The 19,571-nt window shown below is 32.4% G+C and overlaps 2 protein-coding genes across 11 annotated transcripts in view; one reads left to right on the top strand and one right to left on the bottom strand.

Moving 5' to 3' along the window:
- The window catches only part of LOC124536236 (sodium/hydrogen exchanger 3), a 42,189-nt gene extending 38,989 nt beyond the window's left edge, over positions 1-3,200 (bottom strand). For 7 of the 10 annotated variants that reach the window (XM_047112727.1, XM_047112736.1, XM_047112734.1 and 4 more), the window contains exon 1: positions 3,088-3,191. The gene's annotated coding sequence lies outside the window, so the exon portion shown is untranslated. Of the gene's footprint in view, positions 1-2,945 lie in introns of all 10 variants that reach the window. The other 3 variants (XM_047112731.1, XM_047112730.1, XM_047112732.1) reach the window with 3 other exon arrangements.
- Positions 3,201-9,179: 5,979 nt separating this feature from the next.
- LOC124536337 lies at positions 9,180-19,182 on the top strand. Its single transcript, XM_047112866.1, has 10 exons — positions 9,180-9,431; positions 10,150-10,322; positions 11,950-12,015; positions 12,655-12,795; positions 14,131-14,394; positions 15,404-15,548; positions 16,467-16,608; positions 17,475-17,673; positions 18,496-18,634; positions 18,739-19,182. Exons 1-10 carry the CDS (start codon positions 9,180-9,182, stop codon positions 19,096-19,098), a joined length of 1,881 nt encoding a protein of 626 aa, XP_046968822.1. The 3' UTR covers positions 19,099-19,182.
- Positions 19,183-19,571: the final 389 nt, after the last annotated feature.

Genomic DNA, 19,571 nt, shown 5'->3' with positions numbered 1-19,571 from the left:
AATTTGACGAAATTTAATATGAAGCAAGATTTAACTTCAATGAAGGACAAGGCAAACCTGCTATGTTTTTTGCCTAATACCTGACGATCAAACCCTAAAACGAAAATGAAGGCTTGAGAAACAATGAGAAAACTGACATATTAATAAAAGAGGAATATTTTGTTATTATATTCCTTAACTAAATAAAAATAACCAGCATTTTGCAGTTACAACCGTTTTAATAAAGAATATGGTCTTTTTTCCAATAAAATAGTTCTAATACTGAAACTTTATTTAAATTTCATTACTCAAATGCGTTTTGCGTTTTGAAATTCAATCAAGTCTAAGCGCTGCACATTGAAGTCTGCATAACACTCGCAGTTGTTACGTTAATCGTCTGGCGATTTCCAACGATTTTATTTATTTTCTTAGTCGGCCTTCATACCATACGTATTTGCCTACTGGATTGTTAAAAAGGTAAACATGAAAACATTTACTAGACTGTGTTATTTAACAGTATATGAGTAAGAGTATGGAAAGTTGTTCATACGTCCTGAAATATTCGTTTCAAAATAAAGTCTCAAGCAAGAACTGTTGTATTTTTCACGTACTGCGTTGACTTACGTATTCTTTTTCGGCAGATATTACTCTTGAAATTTCAATCTTTATTGAAGTCACATAAATAACTGTCTCTTTTAATACATCGGATATATTGCAATTCTCATTGTTATTATGGAATTTCAATCGAAAATTAAATCGATTATAAATTATATAAATGATTTTTTATGTGTATAATAGCGCAAAAACATTTCAATAAATACATAAAGACAATGGATAAATACTTTTTACGTTACCTTACGATACAAGTTATTTTTATATATAAACAAGTATTTCTTCATTTAAAATTTTGAGACGCTCTTTTGAAATGTTCTGCTTAGCCCGGCTGCTAGATACCACTAACAAGCTTCTCCAATACAATTCGGGTCAATTTATATTATATATAATCATATATAGATGAGCTTTACGTACCTATTTATTCTTTGTCACTTGTATTTCTTTGATTGAATAGATTTTTTAAAAATTATTTAAAAAAATCTATTCAACTATTAAGGAATAAATTTACGAATGATACAACGTTGTTTCGTAGCGAAAAACATTAGAAACGATGTTTTTAAGAAAATATAAAACTTAAAACACAAGTGCCTTATGGATAAACAATATAGTTTTATGTTTCTTATTTAATTGTCTTTTTTCTAAGAAGACTGATAGAAACCTCTAAGAAGTAAGATAAACTATTCACTAAGGCTATTATAATGAACTGTATGTCGATGAGAAATAGGGTATCCTCATCGCGTGAGGGTTACCACATTATGTCATTCTTAAACATACACAAATACACAGATACTAAATATTTTTAATGGATCTAACTGATTAATTTCCATAAACATTTAGAAAATGGCTGATGGTCTTTGACGAGATCTTCTTTAATAATAAGCTAAGAATATTTCCATACATAAAAAAGGAAAATGAAAATCGGTGAATGAATAATGGTTATACATATATAACAGTTTTTTCCAGATTTGACATTCGCATGTAAATATGCATGCATATATATTTATACAACACATCAAAGTTAATATTATTGTTCAAAAATATATATATTATATATGTATATATTTTGCCACTTGTAAGACTTTTATGTTATTTATATATTTTAAAGTAACTAATGTCTATATCAGATCCTGAATAATTTCATTACAAGTTTCAATGCTTCGAGTATATTTTAAAAACATTGCAAGTAATATAAAAGTTACATCCTTAGCTATTCGATACCTATAGAGCTTAACAAGGATTTTATACTTCACGAACTCTACTAATCCTTATATATATCAAAGAAAACGGATCACTATTATACAACTTTACCATCCGATCTTGTTTAAAATATTGATTTTTAATTATTTTGTAAATAATTACTATCTGTATAATCGTATATAACCTTAAACAGATGAGGTTTATACGAAATGAGTTTGTACATAATTATCTTATTTCGTTAAAAAGCATTTATGTTTGTAACAGATTCTTAGTTTTCGACATAGATTACAATTGTTACTGTATGTAATAAAATAGAACGCACACTTGACAACCATTTAGTTTTTAATATATAATAATACCAAATTTCCAATAAATTGTTGCCGTCACTGATAAGAAACGTTAATTATTATAACGTAACAAACTATTGACTGGTCTTCGGGCCTTTTCACATGTGCTCTAACGCTGATCGTATTAGAAGGACTTAACACAAAACAAATGCGGCAAAACCTACCGCTTAGTACCCTATGTAACATATTGTTTGATTAACAGTTGAAGGTTAAAGTTGCCGCAGGATACAAATCTTAACCTTGTCTATTGAACTACAGGTGAAGTGTATTAAATAAATATTATTATTATAATATATATATCGAAATAGAATCTCTAGAAGTCCTGAATGGAAGCAACTTGGTTCTTCGCCCGGTTTTAGAGCTAGTCCTAATTAGATCACCGCTGATCAACAAACTAACCAAAAATAGGATCATGTAAGCTATTCAGTTACGTCACGACAAGGATCGCGTTATATAATGGAAAAAATATTTTCCAAGCTTACAGCTGTACTATATAATCAAAACAATGATCATAGTTAAGTATTCGACGTAAGAAAAATCTTTATACAAAGAAAATAATTAATAATCAATATTTTTTTCATTATTGTGTTTTTTTTTGTTAACTTAAACTTAAAATATAACATTACAGCGTTATATTGACTAAGAGCTACTGTATATTTCTGAAAGGTCCCGGACACCGCTAGAAATTGGGATAAATAAATTTATCGATTTTAAACATGTTGCCGCAAGACATTTACGTAACGCTACCATAAAACACCGTTACCTACAGACACAGAGGCATAAATTATCCAAACTATAATAACTCACAACCAGATGTATATTCGTGATTGTCGGCGATCATGTGTTTGCTATGGTGGCCATGTTTATGGGGTCGACCGCATCAGCATAGGGAATGTTAAAATCGTAAACACTGAACTATTACACGTTTGACAACTAGTTGTTTTATTACTTGTTTATAATCCAGTTTAAAGGACTTATTTATTGTAATACTGTGTGATTGTATCGATCGCGTTGGGCTACGTGGTTCGCGCTGGCGGCCGATAGAGCCGCGACTGTCCGCCCGCCGCAAAACGCTTCCTTTACGACTGCGCGCTCGCTGTTGTGTTCCCCCTTCTCGCCCCCTGAGCAGGGATTCTTGAATCCAGATCCACGTGAATAACGTTGTCAATAAACTTGCCAATGTATCATAAAATATATCTCGTTGAGCCTGAAATAGTCTCGGACGTTTTAAATGGACGATGTTGCTGATCAAATTGAACTTTTAATTTCAAAATTCGAGCTTTCAATTTTCTCTAGACGAACGCAGCAGATGTTGATTTCCCGTGAGATGTTCATTATATAAAAATGTTCGAATGGCAAAAAAATAATTTCATCGTAAATGGAAAGCATTGTTCGGCGTTAATATTGATACGACTACGGCGTGTTTGCCAACGAGAATATGATCAATAAATATTATTAATTACTTTCCATAATAATAACGTACAATAACAATGTCTATATAATTATTCAAGCTACGCTATTTAAAATAAATTATTAGGTTAAATAACATTTTATTAAATCCAAACCCTAAAGTGACATTAAGTACAGTAAAATTTCGGACTGTATTATAAGCTCAATTTATTTAAACTCCAAGTAATTAAAAATTTACTAGCAAGATTTAACATACTCATACTAAACATTACTGGTCAAATGTACAACATGGTTTAAATTGCGATCATAACTTTTTATTATATAGCCTGACATTTCGACAGAATTGGTCCTGAAGTGGTGTCGTGCTTACTTTGCTCTGTGCGTCTTCTGAACTCAACTGGACGTTTGCACATTCTTTTGTTTATTTTTAATGTCTTAGCTACAATCAATCGAAAGAAGTAGAGTTTAACAGGTGTTAGTTACTGCGGATTTGTTTGTTTGTTTAATTATTTTAAACTACTGTTGAAAATTACTTTTCCGCGTGTCCCCCACATAATATGGGCTGTTATGTGAAACACGAAACTGTGCTGAAGATAAACGGGACTGAAGGCGGTAACCAGGGGTAACCCTCTCTGGTTTTTGAGGGACGCCACGAGATTGCTTACGCATACTACGTGCCGACTGTTATGCTCTTAATTAAACATAAAACCTAATTTAGAAACTGTCTGTCAGCTCTTTTTAGTTTGATAGAGAATTACATCTTTCAATATATGTATAAACACTAGCTGAAACTTATACTTTACCGGTACGAAATGTATAAAACTTTACTAATAGCACATACATAATGCGTCACCCCCAATTCTATTCGCTCAAGGGATGAATAAAGATAAATAAAGATAAGTATGACCTACTCCTAATAGGTACAATTACATATCGTTTAAGCACAATTTATTTTTTATTTTAAAACATTTATTTAAATATCATAATCATAGTCAAAGGTCTGAATACGGTTTTTAAGGAACTACATATAGACCAGTTTTTTAGTGATGATCCAAGTTTATCGCTTCATATATGGCAATTACATGACCCATTTTTGGTAGCTTCGAATTAGTGCATTTATTTAGCATTATTATAATTATTATTAATATACATTTATAACTAGTTATATATTCTATGTATATATATATATAGATCAACGCTGGTGATAATTATCTCATATATAGTATTTGGCGCAATCAACTTTTGGTAAGAAGTCTATTAATTTATGACTCAACACATGTAATTAATATAAAAATCGTCAGTTCAATAATGAGTCATTGACATCGCCATCAGCAGTTTGAATAGATTATATACTTAGAAACATATTATAATTTCAAACAAAAATAAACAAAACATAATGTCATCATACAACACCAGCCTGTAAGAAATCTCACTGCTGGGTTAAGGCCTTTTGAGGAGAAGGTTCCAATGCGGGTTAGTGGAATGTCATCATAGAATCAATATGGAATTCAATATGGAATCACTGCACTTACTTATTGAAGTACCTATAGTCAATAGTCAAATAAAACACTATCACCGGTTCGGACAAGGAAACACCACAAAAACTGGCGGAAAAAATTCAACGGTTTTTTCTCAATTTTATTACCCTTTACAAGCAGCATAACACTTCCTTGAGGTTTGTACATTTAGTTAGCTTCTGCAGTGAACGAACCTATCGTAGGATTACTTTCACATGATGGATAGTTGTCTATTACTGGCATTGGACCGCCGTGGTGGAATTAGCTCCATACGAGAGTAGAAAAGAGAGTAAACCGTTAATTTTAAAGATTAATAATTTACCGGACTTTCAAACAGTTGCAAAAGTCAAAATAAATTAAGTGTATACTTAATTTATTTATATAATATACACCAGATAATAAGAAACTGAAAACTTACAATACGATTTTGAAATGAACTCGCTTGAATTATATATTTATTCGATGACTCAGTGCAGGTGATCAATCAAATCGAATGACCTAGTCGTGTTCAAGAAAATCGATTTGTAAATTATATTCGAATTGGAACAACATTCTAGAAAATACGAACGATAAACAGACAATTGCAAGAGATCACAAGGTTTATTTTTTTCTAAGAACGAATATAATAAATCGTTACTATACATTACTATAAAAAAACAAGTGACATTTATTTCCATAGTAGTATTGGAATTGAGCTTTAAGTCGGATTTACTGGATTGGATCCACAAAACTTATTATCATATTGATATTTTCTATGAAAAATCTCGGAGTTGTTGTTCATAGCAGGAATTTATTACGCCTTTCGGTACCTTTCGATTTCCGGTCGTTAGGGACTGCCGTTCCATTACGCTGTGAAAGTGAAGGTTCCACTGAAAGCCTCTGTGTAAGCCACGCACTTGTGAATTACAATACTACGTGCCTGACGTAGTCTCCGTTGAGAGTTCAACCTAAATTCAGTTGAATCAATGGAATTTCTCGTATCCTAGATCGTAGTAGCGTTTCCCAGTTCAATCGTCAGTGCGATCCTTTAAGCGAACTTAGAACCAAACCAACCAAGTTTTTTATAATGACATTTACTCGTATTTTAAAATTACTATTTATTTTTACAGTAGAATTTTATATAATACTTTAGACAATTGTATCCTACACTAATCAAGGTCTTTTTTTCTCGTAGAGATTAAGCCACAGAATTATATTTATATACCTAATATCTTAAATGAAGTGAACGAAAATTTATTCCAATATTTATAACACATACGTATATTATTTTATAATAGCAAAACCGCTTTAGTCTATAAAGTTTAGTATAAAAGTATTTTCTTGATTTATATAATGCATACCGTACCTCGGGACATATATAATACATCCTGTATTGACTTGACGAAGCCGGAAACTCGATGCTATAAGCTTACCTTTACTTTTCGTATTTACATAAGATTTGTCAGTGTTTCGATGAAATTACTAGGAATATAAAAAAATATATGAGTATATATTGAAGTAAATATATTATGTATTGAATATAAAATATCGTTATCGTTAAAATAATCTTGAAGATTTTTTAACAAAATATATGTTAAATACCATCTGTTGTGCTAATCATAATAATGTTAGATTGTTTTTTTCTAAGATACTAAGACTATAATATTTTCTATAATTTTCACTTTTCTAAATGTTCCTGTTGCGTAGGTTTAATGTACATCAAATAATTGTTATTGAATATTGACTTTTAAAGTAAAAATAGTATATTCCGTAAGTGCAGTTTTTAAATTGATCCTCGGCACCAATCCAATAAAAGCGTACTGAACAAATCCAATTACTAAGGGTGATTGAGAACACGGCTGGATTTAGGAGTAGCTTCAACTTTAAAGTCACTAATCCGCGCTTCACACCTTTCGCAGTCGACAGGTTAATAGCCAGTTTCACACGGACCATTTTTCTGCCAAAGTATAGTGAGAAATGCTACCGAAAACTTAATTAAAACTTTTGTTTTTGTAATAAGTTCTGACGACAATCATAAGATGAAATTGACGATTTTTCTGAAACAAACAAAAAGAAAAATCTTTGTGTTTATGTAGAGTTATGTCCTTATTAGCGTTATGGGAGTTATAATGTATCAATCTTCTACCAAATTTCATTAATTTAGGTTCACTGCTGTGGCCGTAAAAGAGTAACAGACAAGAGTAACAAATGACGGACAAAACAATTGCTTTCGCATTTTTAATATTTGTACAGGTGATGAATTCGCTTTTAATTAATATTTTCTATAAATAATATTCATTAGACTCTTCATACGTGACATATTTAGTCCAATAAAAATAATCCTTAAAGAGGATCAAAACATCGAAATATTATTATTTTTTGAATATTTAGAAAATTCATGGTCAATTATATCATTAAATAAACTTATTCTTTAGCTATATTCACGTTATCAAAATGTTCGTATATGTTTTCAATTTTTATGGCGATCAGTCGAAAATTGACGCGCAGCGCCATCTTGTTGCGAGTTACAACAAGTTGGAAAATACAAAAACCTTCTCCATGAATAAAATAAATACGTGCCAAGTTTCATGATAATCGATCAAACGGTGTCAAAGTGTATTAATTTTAAACTAATATGCCAACAACGATTTTATAAATACATATCTACGATCTATATATGTTTTTATTGTCGTCACTGGCTTCTAGTGACGTCAATATGAGAGATATCGAAACTAGAAATTTGATTTTCTCAAAACACCTGCAAACTATCTTTAGCACATCGCACTTTAGTTTCACGTAACTTTTGACCTACGACCTTACAGACATATTGATTACATTTATGCTTTACTTGAACAAGTTATTGCTTCCTACGCAGTACACTCACATTTCTTTGTGCATATTTATTTCTTGCTCACCTGAGAGCATGATCATTCAAAATAGACGCACGCATTAAAACTTTTTAATATTAAGCATCTTTATATTTATTTATTTTTGTTTTGTGTTTTTATAAGTATCGCAAAATCTATGCCATACGCAAAATTTAAATTGGTCTACAATTAAGTTGCAAAGAGGCTATTTTCCTACTTGTAATTTTATGAAACGTATAATTATTACATTTGTTTCATAATGTGTTGTGTAAGAAGAACCAATGACGTACCTAAAAGTTATTATTTGCTATCTATATGTCACCGTAAGATTACAAAATTCGTTAGATTACAATTTGACGAGACAGATTTTAAACTGTCGAAATATTGTGAACAGTGAAATATGATTACAATTTAACGTATTATTTTTCACTATATAGTAATTTAACGAATTTTGTAATCTTACGGTGTCGTATATATAAGACGTGTCGACATCTATAACTTCCAATTTCCAATCACCTCAGAAAAAAATTAGATAACAAAGATCTATAAAGTCTATGTACAGAAGCGAAGACCGGAAGCTACACCTGTACTGACACCGATAAATTATCTTCATATTCATCAATATTTTTTTAACATCACCTGTTAGTAATCAAATTGCGTAAATGAATGCCGCAGACGAATGATCGAACCCAGATTTTAAACAGTTTTGTATCTGATGACGATTTAATCTATAATACAAAATGTTATTCGTTTTAGTACATGGATTAAAAAAAAAGCTATTCAAAAAAATATTTTTAGTTGATGTTATTTCATACAGCCGCCTCGTGTCACGGTCTCGTGCGGGTCAAATAAGAATTTACATAAAAACTTTAAGTATATCTTACTACATATGTAGTAAAAAAACGCTTTCTCTACAAGAATCATCGATATATTTTAGCCAAAATACACAAACCCTAATTATTATACCTCATTGGTGAAAATCGAAAAAAAAATTTTGTTCGATAAATTTTGGTTTATCACAGTCAAACAAACAGACAAACGCAGCGGTGATTTATAATGTAATGCCTAGTGATAATAAGACGTTTATTCCGTTAACAAGCACACAGGATGAACGTTGACAAATTAGCAATATCGTAATTGTTCCACAATTAAATTAACAGTATCATATTAAGTGTCCGAGACACTCAAGTCCGCAGTTGACAATTTGAAACAAACACACACGACAGAACATCCCTGAACGTAGATCTACAAAAAGAAATAACCTAGAAATGCCTTCAGGTGTCATATTCATAATATATATTCCATCTAGTAACTACGAACATATTCTAAAATTTGGTAAACCGAAAGAAATGCTTCCGATAGACGAAGCCTCGCTGGAAAAGTGTCGTTTGGAAGTGGAGCTGCGTAATAAAAAAGGGAATAGCATTCCGATACATTTGACGCAGGGATACGATAACGAATGCTTTAATCCGAAATTGGAAAACATTAACGAGGATATCGAGTTTATTACAATGGAAAGCGTAAGTAGATAAAGTTTAATATCATCTGGTTTATTAATTGTTACATAAGTAATAGTTTCTTTTTATATTAGTATTTAAAATTGAGGAACTAAAGAGAATATTAAATTCATAATTTGTAATTTTGTATTACTAATATTAAATTAAATCAACAAAACGGGTATATCTACCCCGCTTCACCGTAAAATATAAGTCTGTATCATAAAATTTGCACTACCTTCAAAATACGTATTGGTATTTATAGCCTAGATACAGCAGCCAGATCCAAATTTGATTTAAAAACTGTAGGCAGTATTGAAACTGGCATAGGTATGAATATGGTACATTTACAATTACAGTATAAGATTTTTGTTTAGTTTTTAGCGTCATTACAGCGTACTTAATTGACTTCGGAGTCGAGATGGCCCAGTGGTTAGAACGCGTGCATCTTAACCGATGATTGCGGGTTCAAACCCAGGCCAGCACCGCTGATTTATGTGCTTAATTTGTCTTTAAAATTCATCTCATACTCAGCGGTGAAGGAAAACATCGTGAGGAAACCTGCATGTGACAAATTTCATAGAAATTCTGCCACATGTGTATTCCACCAACTTGCATTGGAACAGCGTGGTGGAATATGTTCCAAAACATTCTCCTCAAATGGAGAGGAGACATTTAGCCCAGCAGTGGGAATTTACAGGCTGATGTTGTTGTTTTTGTAATTGACTTCTCAATGTTGTAGATTTTAGAAGAGTTGTTGAAAAAACTAAAGGTCGAACAAGCGGTATGGCTGAGCGACAAATTAGGCAATTACTACGAAGTCGTTTTTCCACTGGCAACCGGGGACCCATGCGAGACCATGTTACACTGTCTCACGCAACTAGGAATTGGCGTTCGGAGCAAATCTATAGTCAGGTCAGTTCTTAGGACAGTGTCTGAATGAATACTAGAAACATTGCATATTTAAGAAAAATATATGTACTTATTGGTAGGGCTTTGTGCTAGCTCGTCTGGGTAGGTACCACCCACTCATCAGTTATACTACCGCCAAATAATAGTACTCAGTATTTTTGTGTTCCGGTTTGAAGGGTGAGTGAGCCAGTGTAACTACAGGCACAAGGGACATAACATCTTAGTTACCAAGGTTGGTGGCACATTGACGATGTAAGCAATAGCTATTATTTCTTACAGCGTCATTGTCTATGGGTGATGGTGACCATCAGGTGGCCTATATGCTCGTACGCCAACCTATACCATAAAAAAATGTGCTAGAATAATGCTGGGATTTTGTGAAGATTTTTCTTTACAGTTCCTCTGAGAATACTTCCATTTTAATGAATATTATTTTACAATATGTAACCTCTGATTTACAAAAAGACAAACTAACTTTTTCCATTTTTTTTTTGTTATTTTAGTACATATCGATATGGTTCTCGATAGTAATCATTACATAGTATAAAACAAAGTTGTTTACCGCTATCCGTCCCTATGTATGCTTAGATCTTTAATATTACACAACGGTTTTTAATGCGGTTTTTTTAACAGATAGAGTGATTCGAGAGGAAGGTTTTTGTGTATAATACATGCACAATATAGTAGAAAAACACTGATCATATTATTTTCTAAAGTTATGACGTGAATAAACAAATTCTGTAGTATATCACCATTGCACATTATCGCTAGCATTTGTATAAAAAGCGTCATAAAAACACAATCCGTTACACATTTAGATAGATACATATATAAACGGATTAGGTAAATGGCTAGAAGGTAAGATTAATTACATTAAAGGTTTAAAGGTTTATAATTCGAGTAACATTATTAAGCTATTTATAAAATTACAGCGAAGTCATAAATCCCTTAACGACAACATACTTCCTCGATATACGTTAATGTCACAATAAGTCTATTATTGTTTGTCTCTCATTCCATACATATATACTTTTTAAAAGCGAAATACCACTGACTGACTTATTAAGAAATTTCAGAAACTAGAACACCCACAAGTTTGAACTTTGGCAGGTTCTTATAGGGTCTAGCTAGACATCCGCTAAGAGCGGACTTAAATAAATCAAAATAATTTTACAAGCCCTTTCGAATCGTAATTATCAACTATATTAAATGAAGCTACCACCGGTTCTTAAAAGAACCGTTCTACCGAGAAGAACCTCCAAAAAACTCAGTAGTGTAATTGTGGATATACATACGTATTAAAAACGGTGTGTGTGTTAGGTATAGTCCCACCCATTCATAACTGACAAATTATATCAAAAAATTAATAACGATTTTTATCTGACTGATTGATGATCTCATTGACTATAATTAAATTTTGACTATTATCACACATTCCTAATAAAATTCAGGCACAATTTTATAATAAATACGTGTTGAATTTGAATAATCATTGATTTTCATGCCTAACACTACGAATATTTCTATATCATTCAGGCTGTTCTATCGTGTAATGTTCTGAAGTAATTCTACAACTATATCCGTCTGTGTTCAATATATAAATGTTTGATTTTTTTTTGTTTTGTTTTAGCGTTCTACCTTGTAATGTGATGCATGCGGCCATTGAATTTACTGTTGACGATGATGACGCAATTCTGTGAGTTAATTTTACCTTGTATATTATAGTAGGAGTCGAGATGGCCCAGTGGTTAGATCGCGTGCATCTTAACCAATGATTGCGGGTTCGAACCCAGGCAAGCACCGCTGATTCATGTGCTTAATTCGTCTTTATAATTCATCTCGTGCTCAGCGGTGAAGGAAAACATCGTGAGGAAACCTGCATGTGACAAATTTCATACAAATTCTGCCACATGTGCATTCCACCAACCTGCACTGGAACAGCGTTGTGGAATATGTTCCAAACCTTCTCCTCAAAAGGCGAGGAGGCCTTTAGCCCAGCAGTGGGAATTTATAGGCTGTTGTTGTAGTTTGTTGTTGTTGTATATTATTATTTATTATAGTTTCTTATCACACGCATTAAATATTTAATATGTCTAAGAAAACTTCTAACAAACGAAATAAATGTGATATTTTATTAATCGCTATTAATGTTACTTGGACTATTTTATGGTCACCTCTTTAATTTTTCCAAAGTTATATTAATAAAACAAGTTACTCTAATATTCTAAATTGAACAAAAATTGGGAACAACTGGCTCACAATGAAGAATTTAAGGTAAAATAGATTCAAATAACATCATTGCCAATTTTAAATTCTTTTCAAAAACTCGACCCAGAAGAAAAAACGAAGAAGCAAAACGATGGCGCAATTTCGTTGAGTCAATTAGGTCAAAACTGACAGTCAAGCAAGTTGTAGACGGCGTCCGGGGCGGTGGAGAGCTATCGTTTGACTATCTCACGCTTATTATAACTGCAGAGTAAGTATTGAAGTTCTTACGCGACTTTATACATAAATATAATAATATTTTAACAAATAATATAGCCCTAAAAAGATATTGAGTTGAGAATAGACATTACTCTTCGTAAATGATTACTAACTAACTGAGCTATATGATATTCAATAATTAATTCGTATGCATTTAGTAGCTAGTTTTCGTAAATAATTACAAATATTTGATATCAATTAATTCGTGTGTATTCAATCAATCTGCAGATCTAAATATTTTAGCCTATTATCAAAAATTTGTCAGAGGATCAACATAAGCTAGTGTAACAAAATGGGTCTTAGGATTTGTAGAGCATGCGCTACGTAATGTAGCGGCTTAAGGTATGTAGCAGGAATCCGAATGTAGATAGACAGCTATTGGCATGCCTACGATGGATTCAGTTGTGCATTGAAAATTTTCTAGTATAAATGAGTGTTCCTTTTAAATTTCGAAAATAAAAATTGGTTTATTTTATTGCTCGTGCAAACATTCTTCGTAGAGCATATCTAAAAGACTAAAATTATATATATAAGTTCTATCGACCAGGTCTAAGATAGACTCGATTAAAGCCTGCCTAATAACAAAATAATTATTTTTAATCGAAAACATACATAATTCGCAGCAAAATTCATGTAATCGAGAGATTTCGACATTAGGTTCATGAAATTCAATGACATGACAGTTTAACGGGCAATTATGTTTGAAGTTTATGGATACGCAGACAGGTCACTCATCATTCTGAACGCACCGCACGAAGAATGATTATTGTTAGTTTATACCACTGTTGTTTGTTGTTACTCAAAGCATATGTACATATTTATCCAACTAACATTTTTACAATTTTTACTGGTCTTGCTCTGACTAATTGCAATTTTGTCGGGACTTTCACTGGCAGATAACTGATATAATATTAGTAACTTGGGCTACAATATTATTATTTTTTGTTATATTGAAAAACGTACAAGGTCGCGGGCCCAGCTAGTAGCTAATATAGATGCTTAATAATAACAATGTTTGTAAAAAAGTTATATGAAAACTAAATTAACCGCATTTGCTTACTTTTATTTATTTCAAACGAACAAGCCGGGTTTTCTAATTAAATCAAAAACTTATGTTTATGATATTTCATCTCACACGCTGGAGGAAAAAATCTCGCGGAAACCTGTGTTTAATTTTGTGTTAGATGATGGATACCGCACCATTACTGCTACAAAATCTACCCTATTGTAAACTATGTATAAGCTCCAAAACTTTTTAAGAAGAAAAATACATTTATTTTCCTTTCATTTGAATAGTATTCATTTTATGTCATGTTTACGTCTACAGTTCCTTAGCAGCTCTGGGCCTAGTTGAAAACAATGCGTCAAATATAGTGGCGGCCATGTTAGTCTCCCCTCTTATGGGGCCTGTGATGTCAATAACATTCGGTACAATCATCTCTGATAGAAGTCTGGTTCGAAGCGGCTTCGAAAGCTTGGTCCTGGGGATGTTCCTATCACTCTTATTTGGATTTATTTTCGGTTTGATTTTGGGAGCTACCGAAATGCCTTGGGGTTTTGGAGACTGGCCAACAGAAGAAATGAAGTCAAGGTAAACTATGTAATTACTATACTAACGTAACGTTTTTGGCGGTACTGCGTTTGAGTCCATCAGGGTGGAATCCAGCAAGTCATTTCATATCCGATTACCGAACAACAATTAATAATGCCTATTGTTGAGTTCTTTTCAGCTTGAATAGTTATCTAGTCAATATGAATACAGGCACAACGGATATAAGATCTTAGTTCCCAAAGTAAATAGCGCAAATATCTGCTAATCATCCGGTGTAATTTTTTGCCAATTTGCCTTCCTATATCAAATAAAAAAAAGTAATATAAATGTATGTAATAAGAAAGTTTTCAAGTATCCTCTTATCATCAAACGTCTATTAATTATTTGGAAACTTGAAAATTTCACACAATTACTCACCGAAGCGTATTGCACTACTGAAAAGAGCTTAAATGCAATTCATCTTCTTGTGCATGACAATATTGTATAATTACCACTTTTGAGTTCTTGTTTTATATAAAGACTTTATTGACTTAATGCCTAAAGGTTATTTCGTATCTGTCCTGTAGATCCAACCTTTAGGTCAAACTGAAAACCATAAATCCAACTTATCCAACCATGAAACCATGAATATATTGTATCTACAAAATAAATAGGTATAGGTATAGTAAACCCATAAATAATAGCGCATTAGAGATGTTATGGTGTCAAGATGTTTCGTTACCATATATGTAGATATACATTTAAAAGAATTAGTGTAATTAATTAATATTAATATAAGCGCGTTTTACTAAACGCATATGTAATAACAGTTTTTCAATTGTTGTCTGTCTGTGTTCCAATTTTTTCGACTGATCTTTGGAACGGCAGAACCGATTTGAACGGAACTTTCACTGGCAGAGATAAATGATGCAATAAGGAGTAACTTAGGCGTATGGCGTACTCAGAAATTTAACTAGTTTCAGACATAGACAAATTTAGTTATAAGAATTTTCTAATTGTTAGTTTCCTAACAAATGTCTCAGTATTTTACTATTGTTTTCTTTTCTAGAGGAAATGTCCGTTCGTTGTGGATGGGCGTGCTCTGGGCTTTAACCTCCGGAACGGGTGTGGCCCTCGCCCTTTTGCAAGGCAGCGCTGGACCTTTAATAGGCATAGCCATTTCAGCCTCGCTGTTACCTCCGGTTGTTAATTGCGTGAGTATTCTATTTAAATATGACAGGCTCATGTTATTTATTAACGTCCATACGATTAAATAAACACACAGAGGACTTCAATAATTACAGTATTGCAATACCAATGGGAAGGCAAGTAAGAAATTTATTTCATTAGTAGTGATTATTAGAAAACCTTAGTGACTAGAACAAAAGATAGCGAGTACCAAGCCGAAATGTGGCGGATGTATACATCCCTTATGGATTTCCATCAAACCGCTAATAAACTCATAACCTGAGCCCAAGAGTGGGTTTACAGTTTGCAAGTAACAGTTACTTTAGTAAAAAATAAACTATTATTATATTTTATTTGTGTATTCATATTGGATTCGCACAAACACTACGAGGAAGGATTGGTTATAATATTTTGGTGGAACATTTTTCCCTAATATGCTTTACATACAATATATTTTATTTGGCAACTATATTTGTGAATATCATTACAGATTTTTTTGTGACTAGTTCTAATAAGAGCAGATTTTAAAACACCAAAGTTTAATTTAATAGTACATCTAAAATGTCAGTACAAATTATTTAATACAGGGTAACGTATAGTTTAATCATAGTACAGTGTTTTGTTATGGATTTAAAATGACGCAACAACGGTAACTTAGCCAAATTTTTAATAAAGTAGAATATTTAGGTAGTTATAACACCAGTAGTAACAAATAATAGATACTTTAACAGCAATGTCATAAAAATATGTTCCTCATCATATATACACAAATCATATATAGACACATATTACACTTACAAATACGAAGGAGAACATTGAGCGAAAGGACAAATGTTTGCATTAAAGACGCTAACAGCCAACATGATACAAGGTTAGATTAGATGCACGTATGCAAAATTCATGACAGTATGTAAAGTTGTACGTTGTACGTCATTTATCTACAGGGCTTGTTTTGGGCGTTGGCGTGTATATGGCTGCTGTATCCAGGCGTGAAAATACCCCACATCAAAGGGGAACCGTATTACGGTAATTCATCTTACGTGCCGCTCTACCATGAATACATGCCTATAGAGTTCGCTGTTAATGGTAAGATTTGCATATTAAGATCACTTAAATGTCGGTCGTTCATCCCCTTTACCTGTATTTACCTTCTGTTGAGCTCTAGTAGCTATCTAATAAATTATTCATGGACAATATGAAGTCAACTAACTAGATGTCTATATAATGTAATAATTTTAATTTGCCATTTTTGGAACTGTTTGGAAAAATTAAACTTCTTGCCAAAAATATTTGTCTTTGGTGAAAGAATACTTTTTTATATAAAAAATTCTATAGATTATTTTAACATCCAATGATTTCGATCTTTAGATATTTTATTATCATTCCGACATAACTAATTAAGAAAATGTAATTTGAAAGTAGACGAAAATAATAACTATTTCCATCACACGTAACAAAATAGCTTAGGTAGTGGTCTGGTCATAAAATAATATTAAAAATTATTTTTTCATCATGCCTACAGAAGGGCAACTCTTTAGCTTTTTATGATGACAAAGTAATTTAGAATTGTCGTTAAAATTAAAAGTACCCATAGCTAACATTCCATGATTCATAATATACTTTTTCAATACGTAATAAGTCTTTCGTGATTACATACTTTATAATGCATAGCCTTTTCAATTGTTGTACGTCATAACTAAGCACGACGACGACGAGCATATGGGCCACCTGATGATAAGTGGTCACCACCGCCCATAGACAATGACACTGTAAGAAAAATTAACCATTCCAATGCGCCACCAACCTTGGGAACTAAGATGTTATATCCCTTGTGCCAGTAGTTACACTGGCTCACTCACCCTTTAAACCAGAACACAACAATACCAAGTACTGTTGTTTGGCGGTAGAACATCTAGGTATATATATATGATGAATGAATTTTATTATTACAGGAATCGTGAGTTGTTGTCTGACCATCGTGAACGTAATCTGCATATTCATAACGGCCATCATCTTTCTCAAAATCAAGGAGGTTGCCGCCCCGTACACGTCTACTCCCGATTTAAGAAGATTCTGGGAGAAGGACATCAAAGTAGCACGGGAAGCGAACCGAGCTAATTTATATAAAGCTGAAGATGATGAACGAACTGAGTATGATATCTTAACTGCTAAATATTTTGTTTTCTTATGGAAAGACGCATTTCGACATATGAAAAAAAAATCTCGAATAACCTAATTGTGTAAACATTTATTTTTAAAAAAGAAATAGGTAATTACCATAAAGGCTAATTGAAACTATACGTTTTCAATTAGCCCTTATTTTCTGATCTTTCGTGTTGGAAGTCAACTGACTTATTTTTAGTCTTAACTAAATGCAATGTTCGCAATTCAATGAGTAGCTCAGAAGGTCTATCGATTTTCATTAACCTTAACTAAGAAATATCGAAAGCGGATTTAATTAACGACAAAATGAAGTAGGCAGATGTTTCTTGAGGGTAGGTATACTATACATATCCCTACTTAAAGTATCATCAATAGTCTAGGTTTAAAGATTTACTATTATTTTGAATAAAAAAATTACGCGACATCAGCGTTATTAAAAATGAAGATGTAGTTGTCTGACGCCACCTAGCGATCTAAAAGTAGCAGGATGAATCCTGACCCCTTACTATTATCGTACCCACTCCTAACACGTAATAAGCTTCAAAGGAGGGGTAAATAGGGATAAGATTATAGAATAGTAATTTTAAGAAATTAAATAAGCAATGCCCCAAATGAATTAAGATTCATTTGGGGCATTGCTTAGCTTGCTTGACAATGTTCTTTGAAATAAAACGAACGGGTACCGAACAAATATGACACGGATTATACGCGAAAGGTAACATCACGCTTGATATGATCTACAAAGCATGGTAGTTTTAGCAAGGTTTAGTGGAAAAACTTGTTTAATATGACTTCAAACTTTCTATCCAGGTTGGTATTGGAAGATTTACAACAAAGCAACGATGAGGAAGTTAAAGAAAAACTTGAAGCAGCCGTTCAAGAAGCACTTGACGATGAAACGTATAGGAAAGTTAAGAGAATGAGCTATCAGAGCCATACCGCAGATGAGGTACACATATACTTTATAATTATTATTATTATTGACATACAACTCATATGTAGATGTATACGTACATATATATGTTTTGAATTGTATATTTATTCATTCGTTAGGTAATACGTACAATTGGACTTCAAGCACGAAGCCCAGCATCGATCCGATCAAGCGTCATCGCGTCTGGGGTAGCGACCCCTCGCGGTAAAGGATCAAATATTAATGACATCGCTGCTTTGGATAAACTGTTGACTTCGTTACTGGGTTTACAAAATAAAAGGACACGATCGTTCCGATCACACTTCGGAACGCCGAGAACAAGTAGATTACCAACTCTAGAAGAATTTGGACGAAACAGACGTTCGGAAACGTGGTCAGATAAAATATTCGAAGAATCCGTCGTTCGGAATGTCATAAATAGCTTGAGGTCGAGCAAAAGAAATTCGGCTGCTGAAGAACCATTTTTGACTCCCAAATAATAATTGATGATTTTTTGTAAAATTAGAGTTCAGTTTTTATTGTTATTCAAAATGTTTTATGCATAAAAACTTTTATTATAGTATAATGGTCCATTATTATGAAAATTTATATTTTTAAGGCTACTGCACGTATTAGGCATAAATAAACCACGTATTTAGCATAAATCTATGAGGAAAACTAATTTCGAAATTGATAAATTCAAATACGTTAGTAACAAAAAAAAAATTCCAACATAATTTTATTGTTATAATAAAATTTGCTTGAAATTTATACTTTTCCTTTATCTTCCCTTGTATTTTTTTAGAATAGTGGTAATATTTTGGAGAGAAATTAAGAGGTACTAATATACCTATTCACCACTCTAATCAATGTTAAAGCTTTTGTTTGAAGTGGGACTGACAATAGCCCAATTAGTTAAGATCGAACCTACAACCTTTTACATCTATGCGTTTTGCATCTATGCTCAAAAAAT

The sequence above is a fragment of the Vanessa cardui genome, chromosome 16 (genome assembly GCF_905220365.1).
Source record: "Vanessa cardui chromosome 16, ilVanCard2.1, whole genome shotgun sequence".
In the NCBI taxonomy this organism is placed as follows: Eukaryota; Metazoa; Arthropoda; class Insecta; order Lepidoptera; family Nymphalidae; genus Vanessa; species Vanessa cardui.
The sequence above is the reverse complement of the archived record's forward strand: the minus strand, read 5'-3'. Positions and strand labels throughout refer to the sequence as shown.